This window comes from Malaya genurostris, chromosome 3, assembly GCF_030247185.1.
Source record: "Malaya genurostris strain Urasoe2022 chromosome 3, Malgen_1.1, whole genome shotgun sequence".
NCBI classification, from domain to species: Eukaryota; Metazoa; Arthropoda; class Insecta; order Diptera; family Culicidae; genus Malaya; species Malaya genurostris.
This window is the reverse complement of record NC_080572.1, coordinates 128,440,728-128,460,374: the sequence shown is the minus strand read 5'-3', so window position 1 is coordinate 128,460,374 and position 19,647 is coordinate 128,440,728. Positions and strand designations below refer to the sequence as shown.

The window sequence follows — 19,647 nt, the reverse complement described above, 5'->3', positions numbered from 1 at the left end:
GGCTACGCTCGAATGCTCACGCCAGAGGAAACTACTCGAAGTAGCGAGAAGACGTATTATTTACCCCACTTCGCGGTCGTGAATCCAAATAACTCAAACCACGTCTCGTCTTTGATGCCGCTGCAAAGGTACAGGGAGTATCACTAAACACGGAATTGCTGTCTGGTCCAGACAACTTGACATCACTGTTCGGAATCCTACTAAGATTCCGAGAAGGGAAATATGCAGTAGCTGGAGATATACAAGAAATGTAACCTCGGTAACCGTTGAAAGTGAAATTTTTTCAGTGTATTATTACACGCCAGTTGAATTCGAACCACACTTGCGCCGTGACCGTTCTGTATATATTCCTGTGAAATTATAATTAAATTGATTTATAGAAACTTAAAGTTTTGTTTCACGACTCCGACCGTCATCTCCTTCTTACATATATATATATATATATATATATATATATATATATATATATATATATATATATATATATATATATATATATATATATATATATATATATATATATATATATATATATATATATATATATATATATATATATATATATATATATATATATATATATATATATATATATATATATATATATATATATATATATATATATATATATATATATATATATATATATATATATATATATATATATATATATATATATATATATATATATATATATATATATATATATATATATATAATATGTTTTGTTCATAAATGAAACATTGAAACGAAATTATTCACGAGTTTTGCGATCATTTTATTTTTTTAGTGTTTTTCGATACTTTCTAAGTACGTTCTAATTGGAATATTACAATAAAGTAGTTATAGTTATTATCTTAACATATTCATCCATATCATGTACATTTACAAAACACTATTGCAAGTGTCCTAAAGATGAAAATTCGAGCATCACACGACCACAGTACAAATCAGTTATATTTTCATTGAAAATCCGTCTAGTAGTATTTACATTAATTGTAATTCACATAAGTACATGTGATGACTGCTCCACTAAGATTGCAAAAAGACGGCGTTAGCCATTAGTTTTTTCTTTATTACATTCGATTCCTCTGTTATCGTTGTTCTATCTACAAATTGTTTTGGTAATGTTTAGAGCCTAAATACAGATTCGACTTGAAATGGAAAGAGTCGAGTTATAGTTTTGTCTGTTGAGATCTCGAACTATGTTGAAATAGTTGAGCAATCACTTTCTGGGGTTTTTGTCAGTTACTTGTTCAATTCTTAGTGTATGTATATTGTAAAATCAGTATTTATTTAGGCTTTCTACATTCACGGCTGTTTATTTGTATAGATTATGCAAGAAAATAAAGGTATACAGACAAAAACTGTTATGCTGAATAAATTTATGCTTTTGACATTGCACTTTCATGTTTGAATGTAATTTCATTAGAGAGACTTGAACGGGATTGTAAGTGAGGTAAGAGAATCATAAGTACAATAACGGTAATATTCAGAAATGTTTTTTTGAATATTGGGAAAAACGCAAGGAAGTTTTGATTTATCTCACAAAGGTTGAATATTTTAGAAACTCTTATAACCAAACCATTAAAAAATACTCGAAATAACCTATCTTATTATCTAATGACTGTGTCTTTAGCATTATCATCGACAACTCGACGTGTCAGTTTAAAGCGATGGATTTCTTTGTTTTACTCGTTTAAGATTTCGAAATGATCCAAGTTTCATTTTTTCAAACTTCCTATGCAAATACTTGCATAGTTTGTAAAAATAATCACTCAGATAAAAACAAAAGCAAAAAGTACGCCAAATCATTTAGCGTACCGTTTTATTTTTTCTTTTCCTCTGAAGCAATATTTAAAAGAAATCGCTAAAATTGAAAATAAGCTGTAACGGTGGTTACTGTACGCTGTGAACAGAAATATGGGACATGCACCTACTAATAGCTCTAATGTCAAAAAGTGGCCACATTCGGACTGTTACTGCGGCACTTTATCGATATGGCCGAACCATTGCTACTGTTAGCTTCAGATCGCTGGCGATCAATAGCTGAAATATTAAGATTTTCCTGTGACGACGAATGCTGGGAGGAGCCGGCCAGCAGCAGGTTGTTTCCGTTTGTGTCGCAAAGGCTTGGTGAAGGCATGTTGCTTCCTGTACCACCACCACTTATGTGTGAGCTGTGATGTAGTGGGCTTTGTAGTCCCGCTAAAGAACGCACTTGCAACAGAAGACCACTATTGAGCAACCGAGCTTGGTGTTCTTGCGCCTTCGCACGTAGACAAGCAATTGAGTTGTTTCTGAAAGTAATATGAAGATCCATTTGAGAAAGTTATTTTACTGTTATTTAATACAGTGGTTTAAGTGATATAAGTAGAGTAAGTTTCGTAAGGACAGTAGCAGTAGCATTGAAATCTATTCAAAAATACATATTTAAGCATGCTTTTTCATATGATATGTTTGTTGAAGGACGTAACCCTTTTTTGCTAAAAATTTTATTTTTGAGCGGTTAGACGAATAGGCTAAATCGCTTTAAAATAAAAAAAATCAATTAAATTCCACAGTTTCCAGAAACATTAGCTATGTTTCTGCAAAGTTGGTATATTCAACTTTTCTCCTAAGGTAAATGTCCACACCTTGGACTTAACCAAAGACATCATATTACCAAAATATCCTCAGTCGAGTCCGCATCGAATCTTGTACATACAAGTAGGTGGGATAAATGTCAAATTCGTGTGCGCCTAAAAAGCAGCACTGCGCACCTATCCAACCCGGTAAGAAAAAACGTTAAACGGAAGTCCTTCGTTGGTCCAATACGGTGCATAGTTGGTTCAATGAATGACTCCATTTCTTAGACAATGTGTGCCGTGCGATTGCGTTGCTTTATTGAAGATTGATTTCGCTCCATGCTGACAGGGTCTGACTACTCAACACTACTCATCAAATTCTGTGCAGCACTTGCGCCATCTTTATTATACACTTTCATTCACTCTTTCTCGAAATTTACATCATTTTTGAAGACCTCCCCTGTTTGCCGAAGTTTTCTCTTCAGAATCGCTCAGAATTTTTCTATTGGGCGTAGATCTGGTGAGTTCGGCGGATTTTCCACAATCTGTACAAAATACATCGCCGGTTTCGTACCATTTCTGTACCGGTTTTGCGCAATGACACGATGCCAAAGTGTCACCGTTGTGAGACCGGAGGAAGGGCATTCTTCTTTTCATATCTGGCCGATTCACCAAGAAGATAACGAATTTTAACCGAATTTGTAACGAAACTTTGGAGACCCATAGTGTTATATAGCATTCGACTCAGCTCTCATATTTTTTCATCGGCTGAATTTTTTAGAAGATGATTCAACGAATTTAAATAAAGTTAGGCTTACTAGAAAGCTACCAATGTCACTCAGCTGGAGCTGAGATGATCACTGAAGCTGAAATGACCACTGGAGATGAGATGATCACTGGAGCTAGAGATGGGCAATTTGCTCCTGAGCTGTTCCAATGAATTTATTAACTTTTTGAAAGAACCGCAGCTCACCAGCTCACTCATTTGCTACCCAGTTCGCCGCGTTGTGAAGAGGGGAACAAGCTACGAGCTGAACAGATCTTCGGCTCTTGAAAGGCGAGCTCTAAACGAGAAAAAAAAATTAATCTTGAATTGCTGATCATATTTTCGATAGCATGTAGCAAAAAATTATGTTGATACGTTAGATGCATGAAGAGATATTTACGATCAAAAACTCACTCTCTCAGAGGGTAAATTTTGATTAAGCTAGATGCAAATGAAAGGCCTTCCCGTCAGCCACTTCGCAAATGTTTTTGTTATCAGATTCGATGTTTACCTTTTCAGTTATACAAATTTTCATTCCAAAATTTGCAGTTCTTGACAATATCTGTCAGAATTGTCCTTGCTGAAAAATGTGTTTCAAGACTTTGATACCTTATGGTATTAACAGAAGTAAAAAAAATAAAAATAAAATATGACTTTTGCTGTCATTTTCAAGTGAAGGTCCCAGAATTCATCGTCAGTTGAATCATTGTACTTAGTCATTTGAAGTTTTGCTTGCTCAGTTTCAACTGTCACGTAGTCTGGCTGCTTCATTGTATTCGCTTTTGGTAGTGAGCAAGTTCGAATAAATAGAATTCAAAATGGAGTAAAGTATTAAAAATGTAAACTGAAGCAGAAAACTATTAATTTATGTGTATTCTGTATGTTAATTTATATTTCAGCTACCTGGTTTGTCCTTCATCTATTGTATTGAACCAATTCGAATGTTTACATAAACCTCATTTGAAGGCCGGTCTCACACTATTGAACGAGATATTTTGTTACTTCAAGAGATCAATTGACGGTGGTTAAACTGAGCTTTGATTTGAAGGGAATCGATTGAAGAACAGAATGTTGCCGGTTCGGTACGTCAACGAACGTTGTGTGTGTCAGAGTGTGAAGTAGAGAAATCGTCAGTGTGTTTCATATTTGGTTTCAATTGCATTGAATAAAGTTTTACTGCACTGGGTGCGTCACAGCAAGCATCACATTTAATCACCATCAAGAGCTACAGCGCTGTACCAACGGCCAGGGTCTTCCAGGGCAAAACATTATCCAGAGGGTACTTCTGGGTCATGGATAGTCTGTTTTCGGCACAAATTAAAGCCATTGAACTCGCTGCAAATTACAAAAGATTTGATCAGAAGTCTTAGACATTTCGACAGTAAATAAAACTAAAATTCGAGTTGTTGTTAACGATATGAAATAGGCTTATGAAATGATAACCTGTGAACTATTCGTTCTAGAATATCGAGTTTATATTCCATCGAAAATTGTGGAAATTAACGGTATTGTCACAGAAGCGAATTTAACATTCGATGGCTCATTTAAAAATATAATTGTGCATTTCAAAAACTCTATGCTTAAGGGAGTTAAGATACTCGAGTGCAAGTAATTATACTCAGTATCTATTAATGATGGAAACAAGACTTATCGTCCATCAGATTCACTTCGATTGACATTCGCCAGGTTTGTGTTGTCAAGCGATGTCTACATCAATAAAACTCGTCTCCATGTTCTGTAAAGCTATAAAAAAATTGGGCACACAGCTACTTATAGCTGTAACAAAGCTAAATGTGTCAGATGTGAAGGGCCCCATGAAAATAATATTTGCAATAAATAAATTGAAAAATGTGTCCAGTTTTTAAATTTTTCTGTTTTTTATGCGATATGTATCCCACACATAAAATGCGATTCGATAGCTAACAAACCAAAAGATACATGCAATTTTTTTGCCCACTCAAAAACTCCATTCTATAGACGGATAGGGCTTAAATTCACGATTCGTTAGCTAGTAAACAAAAAGCTGTATTTCCGCTCTCTCTAGTCGGACAAAGTGACAAAGTTCTAGTGAATGAAAAATAAATCGAGAATATTCGTGGCCAAAAACACAGGGAAACGCATTTTTTATACATTAAACCACAAAACAATGACACAATAAAACGTTAAAAATCGCACAAAAAGAGGCATGAATATTGTTGCTTCGATTTCGAAGAGTGGAAATGCAGCTCTCCCCTTACCTAGATATTTTCTAAAACGATTTTATTTATGACGAAAGACTTAGAATTGCATTAAATGTCGAGGTTCAGTGTTATCTCGAAATTATTTTTTGAAAAAATTTGATTCTGTGAATCAGAAAAATTTTGAGATTTTCGAAATGGATTTTTTTTGGGTGCCGAATGTCTTAGAACTACACTAAGGTCTCTTTTTACACGGGGGTTACGTATCGTGTTAAAAAAATCCGTGTAAAATAAAACCGTGTTAATTGCGGAAACCGTGCAAAAAAAAACCGCGTGGAAAATTTGACGTAACAATTCCAAAAACCGTAGATTTGAGTATTTGTTTGTTTTGTTTTTGATAAAATGTAACTGTTTTTTCACAATAAAAACGGAAATCTAAAAACCAGTCTGAGGTTCAGAACAAATTGGCTCAAATGGCACGTCCCCCTTGATATAGACACATTGGATGACAAATTAAAATTAGAAACACTCAGGAAACACGTTGTACGATAATCAAAATAATCTAAATGGCTCATGCCTTATGTTTAATGAATTCGGTTTTCAAAAGAACGATAATACGTACAATTCAGAACGTTCGACTAAAGAAGTACTAATAATACCACCCATAAACACTTTCACTGCAAATAAAAATGGATAATAAGTTCTATTCAATTCCGAAGTTGCGATGTGTAGTAAACGCTAAAGATCTTAATAGTAATTTTTTTAATTAAACTGAGTGGGAAGACATGGGTATTGGATGAAAATCTATGCACGCAGCGACAGAATTAAAGGGGAAGAATTCATAGAGATGAATATGAATCAAATTAGAAAAGGTATTACTATGTGTCATGCTGAAGCAACTCATTTCATCGGCGTAAATCATAATACTACTAGAGTTATATTTTTCAAATGGGTATAAAATACTGTAGTGCTCGATATGATGAAGAGTTGAAGAGATTAGTAAATCCGACTATTTCTTCAACGCTACGAAATTCTCGATCATATCAATGACGATGCTGACATCATACACCACAACTGAACGGAAGAGACGTTGTCGTGTAATTTACGACAGGGACTGAAGATCTGAAGACTGATTAATCATTTTATGGAACGACAGTCAATGATCTCGTGAATTATTGAGTGAATGATTTTAGTTAACTTTTAAACTTTAAATTGGCTCTAATAATCGTTTTCTTACAGACAACCTGTTCCCTTTTAAATTTTTTTCTCAAAAAACAAATGACAGTGATTTTTAAACTCTCGTCAGAAACCGTGTTAATTGCGAAAACCGCGTAAATAAAAACCGTGTTAATTCCGAAATCCGTGTAAAAAAAGCCGTGTATAAAAAAACCGTGCGAAAAAATACCGTGTAAAAAGAGACCTTAGTGTACACGAAACGTCAAGATTATGTGTTATCTCAAAAACATTCGAGATGACACCTAATTTTTGGCACATAAAATCACTTAACTTATCATAAATGTTCTAGAAATTGCTCATAAGAATTGTTGCAAATTCTTTCAAATTTCTTTCCTTTGATGAACAGTAAAAATTTTAAACCAAAAACAAAATCAAATTTACACGAAATTTGCAGAACTTGTGGTAAATTGTAAATTTAGCATAAAATACAAATCATTAATCTTCAAAAAACTGTAACTTTATAATAGTAAATAAATAAAATTTCCAATATTTGAAAAATTTTAAAAATAAAACTTTAAAAATTACAATAAGTTCGAAAAATTTGCATAAAGTTTAAAAGTCCAGATAAACAAAATTTGGATTCAGGATCAGAATCGTTTCACGAAAATTTATTGAATTTCCAAAACAAAAAAATGTACTGGCAAAATGTAGCCAACATGAAGTCTTTTATGTGAACTTTTTATGCAAATTGTCAAAGTTATGTGTTTATGTGAATTTTCTAAATTATGCGGTGCTCTTGTTTCGTCTTGGGAATATACGAAACGTCGAATGCTCTAAATAATATCGAAAAATGTATTTTATGTCGACTCTCTGGGACTGGCATGACAGTATCAGATATGGGTAGCATGATCCATGTCATTCAATTCAATGCATAGGGCACTGGTCTTACAAACCAGTGGTCGTATGTACGGGCCCCGACCTGGAAGGATTCGTAGTGTCAGTAGAATCGTAGCACCATCCATGCAATGGTTCTGTACACTCTGAATCGGCTGCGAAATCTGTTGAAACAGAAGGTCAAATTCCACTACAGGAATGTAATACCAAGGCTTTGCTATGACATGGATCCCAAGACTGCACGTCCAAATGCATTAGATTTATCTCTGCTCGACTTCGATTCGACTAGTTTGCATCTGGAAAATATTTCCTGATCTACACAGTAGCGATCATTTAACAATCATCATCTCAATTAGTTGTAGCAAATGCATTATTAATTCAGTTAATATTCCATATGATTTGACAAAAATTATTGACTGGATTGAATGCCAAAGTAATATTTCATGTGTCTTAAATTCAATGGAAGAGCTATCCCCACTTGAAGAATATTTTTTTAAATAACTATTTGTTGGAATATGAGTTAAAATTAAATTATTAAGATTTAAATTGGGTGTTCAGCTACAAGTGGTGACTTTTCAGCCATATTATATGTATATATATATATATATATATATATATATATATATATATATATATATATATATATATATATATATATATATATATATATATATATATATATATATATATATATATATATATATATATATATATATATATATATATATATATATATATATATATATACAAGGTGAGATGAAAAAACTGCAACCAACTTCAGACTGCTGTCATTTCTAAACCGCTCGTCCCACAGCTGTCAGATTTATTCTAGTGACAGCTCATTATATTATTTACAAGCGCACAAAAGCATTTTGGTGGGAATTTTTCAGAAAAAAAGTTATTTGTGATGGAATTCAAGTGTGATAGTGTGATTGCTTTGCATTTGGCTGGAAAACCACAAGTGGCTATCGTTAGAGCCCTCCAGCATTTAAAAGTGAATAAATCTTTTGTGTCTCGTACCATCGCTCGTTACCGTGATACTGGTAGCGTAGCCCGACGTCAAGGAAGTGGACGAAAAAAAACAGCAACATCGGCAGAAATGGTTCGAAAAGTGAAGAAGCGAATTGAACGAAATCCGCGTCGCAGTGGCCGAAAAATGGCTCGTGAGCTGAACATATCGCAATATGCCATTCGGCAAATATTGAAAAATGAGCTTGGACTAAAGCCATTGAAGTTCCAAAAAGTGCAAGATCTTACTGATGCGCAAAAAAAAGTTAGACTCGAAAAAGCTAAAGAGTTGCTTCGCTTGGCCGAAAGTGGTGAACTGCCGAATTTGGTTTTCTCCGATGAGAAACCATTCGTTATCCAGCAGTTTGTAAACAAACAAAATGATCGTGTTTACTTGCCAGAGAGGTCAGCTGAAAATTTGCAACTTCGGTTGGCCACCAGAACTCAAAAGCCGGCCATGGTGATGGTGTGGGCCGCCATAACAGCCGATGGTCGCTCGCCGCTCGTATTCATCGACCGTGGGGTCAAAATAAATGCGCAAATCTATCGCGAAAATATTTTGGAGGGAGTTCTGAAGCCCTGGGCACGCAAACATTTCGGCCGCAGACCTTGGACATTCCAACAGGACTCAGCACCATCGCACTCAGCACGCGCCACCCAAGAATGGTTAAGAAATGAGGTTCCTCGCTTCATTTCCACCGCACAATGGCCACCAAAATCTCCGGATGCCAATCCGTTGGACTATTGTGCCTGGGGTATTTTGGAAAGCAAGGTTGGCACTAAAAAATACCAAAGTGTCGATCATCTCAAGCAAGCGCTTCGCCGAGAATGGGACAAAATACCGCAGAGCCACTTTCGGGCAGCGTGTGATGGTTTCATTGGCCGTTTGAAGGCCATAGTTCGTGCCAAAGGTGGCCAATTCGAACAAATCTAAACCGATTCTCAAATTTGATGTTATTTCCGACATTTTTTGCTTTCATTCAATAAAATTTAAAAAAAAAATGAAAAAATTATGGCGTTTTACTTTGTTGCAGTTTTTTCATCTCACCTTGTATATATATGATTTGGTTGTTACCATGAGGACATCATTTGCTTTCGCAAATGTGTAGGGAAAATTCTAAACCTACTTGTATTGTGTAATGGGGAAAAGGAACTTATATACTAACTTACTAACTAATACAGAGAGCGAATCGATTCAATTGAAGATTGCATCGATTTTTGTCGGAATTTGCTTATAATATTATGTGACATTACATCTAATGGTTCTATATTTGTGAGTCTGTGTAACTTATTTGTACTAAACCAGGGAGGACGCTTCAAAATCATTTTCAGAATTTTATTCTGAATCCTTTGAAGCGTTTTCTTCCTGGTGGAACAACAACTTGACCAAATTGGTACTGCATAAAGCATGGCTGGTCTGAAAATTTGTTTATAAATTAACAATTTGTTTTTTAGACAGAGCTTAGAATTTCTGTTTATAAGAGGATATAAACATTTAATATATTTATTACACTTTGCCTGGATTCCTTCAATGTGATCCTTGAAAGTGAGTTTTTTGTCATACGTTAAACCTAAGTATTTACCTTGATCAGACCATGTCAATTCCAAGCCATTCAATTTGAGAATGTGATTATTGTTTGGTTTAAGAGAAGAATCTCTTGGCTTATGAGGAAAAATAATTAATTGCGTTTTTGCTGCATTTGGTTCAATTTTGACAGATAATCACTGAAAATATTTAAACTTCTTCGTAGGCGACTGCAGATCACTCTTAGATTTCTACCTGTGGCTAACAGACTTGTGTCGTCACAGAATACCGATTTCTGACAACCAACGGGTAGATTTGGAAGATCAGAAGTGAAAATATTATACAAAATTGGAGCTACGCTCGAACCCGTGGGAAGTGAGAATGAGGAATACTAGAAATCGATGGATATTTGACGTTGCTAGGGAAGTTTACGAAGATTTGGTTCTAATTGAGAGCATTATTTGGAAGTCTTCTCGAACTAATGGTTCCATTGATAGCTCCTTTTCAATGATATAATTTTCTATAGCACTCTCAATATAACAATGCGAATCAATATATTAGTTCAGATTATTTAACACCTGTGAAATTCTATAATTTTACACACCTTGGCAATTAAATTATTGTTAATAAACAGTTAAAATATACATCCAAACTTTGGATTCAAGCTACTGGTCGTACACGTATAAGCATGCACATGGATAAAAATTAGAAACGTGTTAATGTAGTATAATAAATTCAAATCACCGTATATACGAAACAGGATCTCGGTAGTCAACCCACCTGAACGCTTCAGGGTCATTTTCGGGGTGGTAACTACTTCCGGTAGGGCTATTGCCAGCGACTTTAAATTCTTTGCTATCCACAGGACTATGGTGGTGCGTTGGATGAGGGTGGTGGTGATGATGATGTGGGTGTGCCAGTGTACCTGGCTGAGATTGACCGGCGAGTGCAACTATTGGAGAAGTTCGTTGCCGTGCGGACGTTGGTAGTGGTGGCGTTATCGAAGTCGTTGAGGAGCTATTGATTGGAGAGTGAGCTGACGTCGGAGACAGGTGCGAGATTGCATTAGTCGAATGGTTCGTACTATGGGCATTTTGGGCATTACTATTCGAGCTAGAACTAAGGTTGATACTACTACTGGTACTACCCATGTTAGTACTCCCTAGTGGCATTACACCCGGAGATTTTACTGGTGACATTCCGTTATTGTTGAGGCTAGATCCAGCGCTAATGTCACTTCCTTCTGTTCGCGTTTCTTCTCGGTCACTATTATCCTCCGAGTTTTTCAGAGTTTCTGCTGCTTCGAGCGATTTTTTGTGCATACCTGAAACAATTTAGGGTATATATTATTACCTTCAAATGAACTTTAAGGAGTTGCATACTGCTAGTAAAGTTGTGCAACTCTCGGACGATAGATTCTACAAACTAAGTGCAAGATTAATAAAATAATTTCAGGAAGAGACAGATGTGTCAGTCGTATTTGAAACATCCCCGAGTTTTTCTTTCTCATTCCCAAAGAAATCTGACTAATCTGGCATCGGAATGAGCGTAGAAATAGAAAGATATTTACTTTTCATCTCCATACCTAGTAGCCATGGTGCAACGGATTCGTTTTCCTTGGCTGACTTGAGGATGGTGTCCGGTAGTGGGAGCGAGTGTCTGACCATAGCACCGTATAAACCATATTCGGCCATTATCGTACTTCGACCCCAACACTTTTCAGTCTTACGCCATTTGGCTCTTCGATTTTGGAACCATACCTATGAATAACAAAGTAAAGAAAAAAAGTCATTTAGATGCACGAAAATCTCATGTCTCGCGAAGCTGCTATGCTGGCTTCACTAATTTATGTTTTTTAAAAGTCACCCCGAGAAAAATGTTTTACTCTAGCTAAGATGTGATCTTTTTGTATATGAAAATCCAGATTGATGTCGAAGTGTAGCATATTTCAAAAACCTGTTTTAATCCACCTAGTGATGTAATGTCGCCTTTCTCATATTACTCATTACATCACATATATTACTGTGGAATTCGCAAAAACAACTGTTCATTGAATAGAAATAGAAAAGTATCTTCGGATTTAATCTATCAAAATCTACAAATCCTGTTTACACTGTAGTTCCGGTACCGTATGAAACTGTAAGACTTTTCCTTGTACCTATAAGTTTGTCAAAATCGATTGCAGTTTTGATCACTATGTGTAATACTTCCGAAGCCGGATTCAGATGACCGAAATAGCCGAAGCTGGTTCGTTTGCCAGCAACGAGTATGACCTATAAATTGGAACAGTTTTGAGCCTAATTATACCTGGACTTATAATCTCATGCTCTACTTCTATTAAACCAATTAAACGAAATCTAACAAACGAAGCGAACCTGCGTTTCTGTTGGTTTTGCATATGTAAATCGAGCATTACAACTTGAATCAGCAGCATAGAACATATAGTAGGATTATTATTATTCTAATTGACATCACTACACTACCGGCACGGTAGTACTGCACGGCTTTGAAAATTGCATTTACATCGCAAAGCTTGATATTTCGATGCAGGTTTATTTTATCGAACAAATTTCAATTCATTTAAATTCTTTTATTCTTCGGTCGCACCTATCATAAAATAGCTAAAATGTTTATCAACCGCAGCACCTTTTTCTAAATAATATACACCAATAGCAAACATCCGTAACCGTTTAGTTTTATTTATAGCGTGTACGAAATAGAACAAAAAACGCATCATTCGTGTTGTGTTTTCTTCTTCCTGTTTACACTGTTGTACATATTGTCATTCTATATGGCGGTTTGAAAACTTTGACCCTCATCGAATCCAGATGAAATTTCACAGTAGCTTTTGGAACAATGTCAACTTTAATTTAAACCAAGATTTGTGAAAACCGGTTCAAGCATCGCTGAGAAAACGAAGTTTATTAGATCTTCCGGATGAACACCCCACCAAGAACCTGTTATTGTTCGAAGGAAATTTACTTTTTTTGGCATTTTGTTATCAGATACCTAATGTGTTCTCCCCACGTGCATTTGGAATCAAACCACACCCCGAGGTACTTGAAAGTCAAAACCTGGTGGATCATTTTTCTTATCATATGAAGCTGAAGCTGCCCGGGATCATGCTTTCTTGAGAAGACGACCAGCTCAGTTTTCCCCGCAAAGAATGCTATACCCAGATGAACAGCCCAAACGGGCAAGTTATCTAACGTATCTTGAAATGGTTTTTGCAGGTCAACAGCTTTGGGTTCAGTAATTGAAACCACGCCATCATCTGCAATTGTTTTAGTGGGATTACTAGACAGCTGTCAACTGAGGCATGAGCCTTGCGGGAGACCCATGTAGCTAATTCTGATTGTTGCCAAATCGCCATGTGAAAAATACATGCGCTTCTCTGACAAAAAATTGTACAAATAATTATTTAGAGTTTGTGTAAGTCCATGTTGGTGGAGTGTGTCTGAAAAAAAAACATTAATAAAAACTGAGTTAACTGCTCCTTTTATGTCCCAAATATAGATGCAATTTGTTGTTTTTGAGCAGACAATTTGGATGTCAGTCGAAAGTAATGCAAGGCAATCATTCTTCTCTTTATTTCTAACGTAGCCAAACTGAGTATCTGACAACAAGCCATTCGTCTCGACCCAAGTGTCAAAACGTCGAAGAATATTTTTTCGAACAATTTTCTGATGCAGGACAACATTGCAATGGGTCTATATGAGTTGTGATTGGAAGCTGGTTTCCCCGCCTTTTGAATGGCAATAACTTTCACTTGCCTCCTATCAGGTGGAGCAATATTTTGCTCAAGAAACTGGTTGAACAATTCCAACAAACGTCCTTTTGCGAGATCAGGCAAATTCTTCACCAAGTTGAATACCTATATTCTTCACCAACCCAGGAGCATCATTGTTACAAGACAAGGGTGCTGTAGAAAATTCCGTTATTGAAAAGGGGCTATTAATAGAACCATTAGTTCGAGGAGACTTCCAACTAAAGCTCTGCATTGGAACAAAATCGGGGCAAACTTCCCTAGCAAAGTTAAATATCCATCGGTTCGAGTATTCCTCACTCTCACTTCCCACGTTTGTCTGGCCGTTCATTGGAATGTTCGTTGTGGTTTCTCTTGACAAACCTTCGACATTACTTGGCCCGAAGCATGCTCTTGTGTTTGGTTTCTAAAAACAACAATTTTTCAAATCTCTAAGGAGTTTCTCCTTCCAGTTTTAGAAACGGCTTGCAAGCATTTTGCTTCGCGTGTTTAGCATCTGAGCACCCTTTATCCTAACAAGAGTTTGGAGGCTTTCTGTTAGTCGTTGGACCAAGAAATCGTTTGGTTTGGGCTTGTTCTGCGGCCTCCAAAATCGAACAAACGAGGAAGTCATATTCTTCTAGCAGTGGGAGGTCCTTCCATTGAATTTAAGATACTTGAAATATTACTTTGGTATTTATTCCAGTCAATATCTTTTGTCAAATCATATGGATGCTGCTAATTGAGATGATGATTGGTAAATAATCGCTACCGTGTAAATCAGGAAATATTTTCCAGGTACAATCTAGTGGAATTGAAGTCCAAAAAAGAGATAAATCTAATGCACTTGGAGGTGCAGGAGTTCTTGCGATCCAGGTCATACTATCCATATTTAATACCGTCATGTTGAAATTGTCGCTAATATTATATATTAAAGATGATCTGCTATCAAACGGAACCCCACATCATTATGTGCTAATTGAAATCTCCCAGATTCAATCGTGGAGCAGGAAGGAACCATTTCATTAAGATGTCGTTATCCAACTTGTGCTCTTGGAGGAATATATACCGAAGTTATACAAATGACTTTTCCTTCAATGTTTATTTGACAAGCAACAATTTCTGTACTAGAAGTCGAAGGAACGTTTAATCTATAAAAGGAATAACATTCCTTAATTCCTAAAAGCACTTCGGCATACGGAGAGTCTCTATCGAGACAGTGGATGATAAATTATCCATCGTGTATCATTTGTGTAACCCTGAAAGAATTGGCTAATGAGTTGATAACTGCTTCAAAAAAGTTCTAGCTATTGGGAGGAATGCCGTTATGAGGGTCTTGAAGGGTTCAGAAATATTGAATGCTGCGAAAACCGTTTCTACATTCAGTAAAAACCATTTAAGCGAAGAGGTTGTGTTTCGATTATACTGGCTCGTGATTTAAAGGCTGCTGGTAGTTAAAACTGCTGGTGCTAATCGCAAAGGCAATATTCGGGGCGTTTCCCGACTGGAAAGCTAGCAACGAAGGCCATCCCGTTCATACGCACAGAGGTGTAGAGACACAGAGGTGCGAGCCCATAGAAGTGACGAGTCACAGAGATGCCATCGCAAAGGCACAGAGATGCTAAAGCAACCCAGTGCTGATCTACCAGGTATCAGAATTTGTACGCTGCGTAGGATCGAAAGAGACGACAGATATCGCGAGGTGCTACACTGCAAGCATCACATTTGATCGCCACCAAGAGCAATAGCACTGTACCTGGCAGCATACCAACAGTTGATGTAATGGATGATCTCATGGAAGATCATCCGAATCCGATTCCGGATACTAGTAAGATCTTAAATACTCCAAGGGCTAAACATTATCCTGAAGGTACCACTGGGCTATGGATAGTCTATTTTCGAAAAAAAGAAAAGGTATTAAATTTGATGCGAATTACAAAGGAATTGACATCACATTTTTCAAAAGTTGTAGAAATCTCTAAAGTTAATAGGGATAAAATTCGAGTTGTTAACGATTTGAAACAGGCGAACGAAATTGTAACTTGTAAATTATTTGCTGTTGAATATATTCCATCGAACTGACGGTCTTGTCACTGAAGCAAGTCTGACAGCCGATGATTTACTTAAAAATCATGAATTGCACGAACTGTAAAAAACTCGGACATACAGCTACTTATTGTAGTAATAATTCTAAATGTATAAAATGTCAAGGGCCTTATAAGGATAATCTTTGCGATAAATATATTAAAAAATGTGTTTATTGTGGGGAGAGTCAACATGATCTTTCAGTATGTGCTGCATTTAAATTGCGTAAAGACAAAATGAAGCTATCTTTAAAAGCACGGTCTTAGCGCACATATGCAGAAATGCTTAGAACAATTATTGATGTCCCTTCACTCGAAACGGAAAACGGTTTTTTTTAATCTAGAGCCAGAAGAATCTGACTCCTCCAAAATTACTGTAAAAGACACCTAAAATTACACCTTCAAAAAAAGATCCCCGTGGTCAATTTAAAAAGCCAAATTTAAAAGCAAAAATTGTACCTCCTGGTTTGTCAAATTCACAAACAAATCCAGGAACTAGCACAAGAAAAGACAATAATCCAGTGGGCTCCGTTTCACATTCACCAACAGGATTACTGAAGCTTTCAGAAATTGTAGAATGGATTTTCGCAGCATTCAATATTTCTGAACCTCCAAATACCATCATAACTTTGTTGAAACAGTTATCAGCTCAATGGCCAGTTCTCTCAGGTTTTGTATCATTTGATGGATAATGTATCATCCGCCGCAAATGATTCAATCACTGTCCTGCAGTGGAATTGTCGAAGCATCATGCTAAAACTTGATTCATCTAAAGTTTTGTTGCTTACATAGTCAAAAATGAGATGTATTTGCTTTGTGCGAAACATGGCTTACATCAAACATAGAAGTGGCTGCTTGTCAAATAAATATTAAAGGAAAGGACATTCGCATTGCTTCGGTATATATTCCTCCAAGAGCTCAAGTTGGACAGCGACAGCTTAATGAAATTGTCGAAGCCCTTCCTGCTCCACGTTTGATCATCTTTAATATATAATATTTGCTGCGACAATTTTAGCATGACGGTATTAAATATGGGTAGCATGACACGGATCTCAAGACCTCCTGCACGTCCAAGAGCATTAGATTTATATCTTTGCTCGACTTCAATTCGACTTGATTTCACCTGGAAAGTATTTCCTGATTCACACGGTAGCGATCATTCACCAATTATCATCTCAATTAGCAATAACAAAGGCATTGCTAATTCATGTAATATTCCATATGATTTGACAAAAAATGTTTACTGGATTAAATACCAAAGTAGTGGCCCTTATTACCGTTCTCACTCCACTTTCACATTCACTTCACTTACATGTCACTTCACTTGATTTTTCCTATTACCAGTATCACGCATAGTGAAGTGATCACTGTGGTGGAAAAAAATAATTTTTTCAACAAAATGTTGGTGGCGTGATGTTCATAAAGACATCAAGTTCATTCAAGTAATTACTTTTGTCTCAGAAGCGACTTCCGTAATAAGGACCTACATTCACTTCACTTGATTTCCACCGTGAAGTGATACCCATAATAAGGGTCACAGTCACTTCACTTGGTTTTCACCGTGTAGTGACACCGGTAATAAGGGCCAGTATCTCAAGTACTTTGAACTCAATGGAAAAGCTCTTCCTACTTGAAGAATATTACTTCCTCATTTGTTCGGTTCTGGAGGTTTCTTGATTCATCGTCTAACAGAAGGCTTCCAAACCCTTGGTTGGACAAAGAGTGATCAGATACTAAAAATGCGAAACAAAATGCTTTCAAGACGTTTTTAAAACGAGGAGGAGGAACTCATCAGCATTTTGAAAAATTCTTGATTTTAGAAACCAAGTACGAGAGCTTTCTTCGGGCCAAAAAATGTAGCTATTGGAGACATTTTGTCGAAGGTTTGTCAAGAGAAACCTCAATGAGCAGTCTTTGAAACACGGCCAGACGAATGAGGAATCATAACGTAGGAAATGAGAGTGAGAAATACTCGAACCGATGGATATTTGCTTTTGCGAGGAAAGTTTGTCCAGATTCTGTTCCTACGCATAGAATGATTAGGGAGTCTTCTCCAAATAATGGTTCCATTGATAGCCCCTTTTCAATGATGGAATTTTCCATAGCACTCATGTCTTGTAACAATAACGCCCCTGGGTTGGACAGAATTAAATTCAACTTGGTGAAGAATCTACCCGACCTTGCAAAAAGACGTTTGTTGGAATTGTTCAACAAGTTTCTTGAGCAAAATATTGTTCCATCTGAATGGAGGCAAGTGAAAGTTATCACCATTCAAAAGCCGGGGAAACCAGTTTATAATCACAACTCATATAGACCCATTGGAATGTTGTCCTGCATCAGGAAATTGTTCGAAAAAAATATTCTTCGACGTCTCGACATTATTTTCGTCTGACATCCAAATTGCCTTCGCTCAAAAACAACAAATGACAACAAGTGATGTTCTTTCAGACAAGCGTGGACATGGACTTCCAGTGATTATAAATAATTATTTGCACAACCTTTTGTCAGAGAAATGCATGTATTTTTCACATGTCGATTTGGCAACATTCAGAACTAGCTACATGAGTCTCCCGCAAGGCTCATGCTTCAGTCCGCTCCTCTATAATTTTTACGTGAATGACATTGATAGCTTTCTAGTAACTAAGACAATTGACAGATGAAGGCGTGGTTTCAACTTGTCGGTTTGGGCTGTTCATCTGGGTATCGAATTCACTGCAGAGAAAATTGAGCTGGTCGTCTTTTCAAGAAAGCATGATTTCGCGCAGCCGCAGCTTCATATGATGGGAAGAATAATTCAACAGGTTTTGACTTTCAAATACCTCGGGGTGTGGTTTGAATCCAAATGCACGTGGGTAGGACACATTAGGTATCTGATAACAAAATTCCAACAAAGAGTAAATTTTCTTCGAACAATAACAGGATCTTGGTGGGGTGCTCATCCGGAAGATCTAATAAAATTGTATCAGACAACGATACTTTCAGTGATGGTATATGGATGCGTTTGCTTTCGTTCCGCTGCAAACTCTCATATTATCAAACTTGAGCGAATTCAGTATAGTTGTTTGCGAATTGCTTTAGGCTGCATGCATTCGACTCATACAATGAGTCTTGAAGTTCTGGCAGGAGTTCTTCCATTGAAAGATCGTTTTTGGGAGCTTTCATCGCGACTGCTTATAAGATGTGAGGTATATGAATATATATATATATATATATATATATATATATATATATATATATATATATATATATATATATATATATATATATATATATATATATATATATATATATATATATATATATTTATATATATATATATATATATATATATATATATATATATATATATATATATATATATATATATATATATATATATATATATATATATATATATATATATATACGCTGACTTAAGTCTTTCTACGTTAGTGGTGAAATAGGACAATTTTCTAACAAGTATCAAAAAGAGGTATAATTCAGTTATGATATGTTGATCAAGGAATCAGATCAGGGAGTTTCAAAAATACCTTGAATGTGACACTTCTTAATCTCCTCACCTTCTTCTTCACCTCACACTGCCCTGCTTTCGAATAAATTTATCGGGCTTTGAAAAATTGAAACATGTTCTTCAAATTTTGGTTTGTCCATCTAGGTCTGATTTAGTTTGAACTCTAGGGACATATCAGCATCCTCCTCTGAAAT

General features: G+C 36.0%; 1 protein-coding gene across 4 annotated transcripts in view; it reads right to left on the bottom strand.

Moving 5' to 3' along the window:
• Positions 1-765: 765 nt before the first annotated feature.
• The window catches only part of LOC131438973 (visual system homeobox 1-like), a 191,985-nt gene continuing 173,103 nt past the window's right edge, over positions 766-19,647 (bottom strand). The window contains exons 5-7 of one of the 4 annotated variants that reach the window (XM_058609411.1): positions 11,684-11,873; positions 10,858-11,437; positions 766-2,300 (exon numbers count right to left, since the gene is read on the bottom strand). In XM_058609411.1, coding sequence (XP_058465394.1) covers positions 1,955-2,300; positions 10,858-11,437; positions 11,684-11,873 — 1,116 coding nt within the window. In that variant the 3' untranslated portion in view covers positions 766-1,954. The remainder of the gene's footprint in view (positions 2,301-10,857; positions 11,438-11,683; positions 11,874-19,647) is intronic. The other 3 variants (XM_058609413.1, XM_058609412.1, XM_058609414.1) reach the window with 3 other exon arrangements.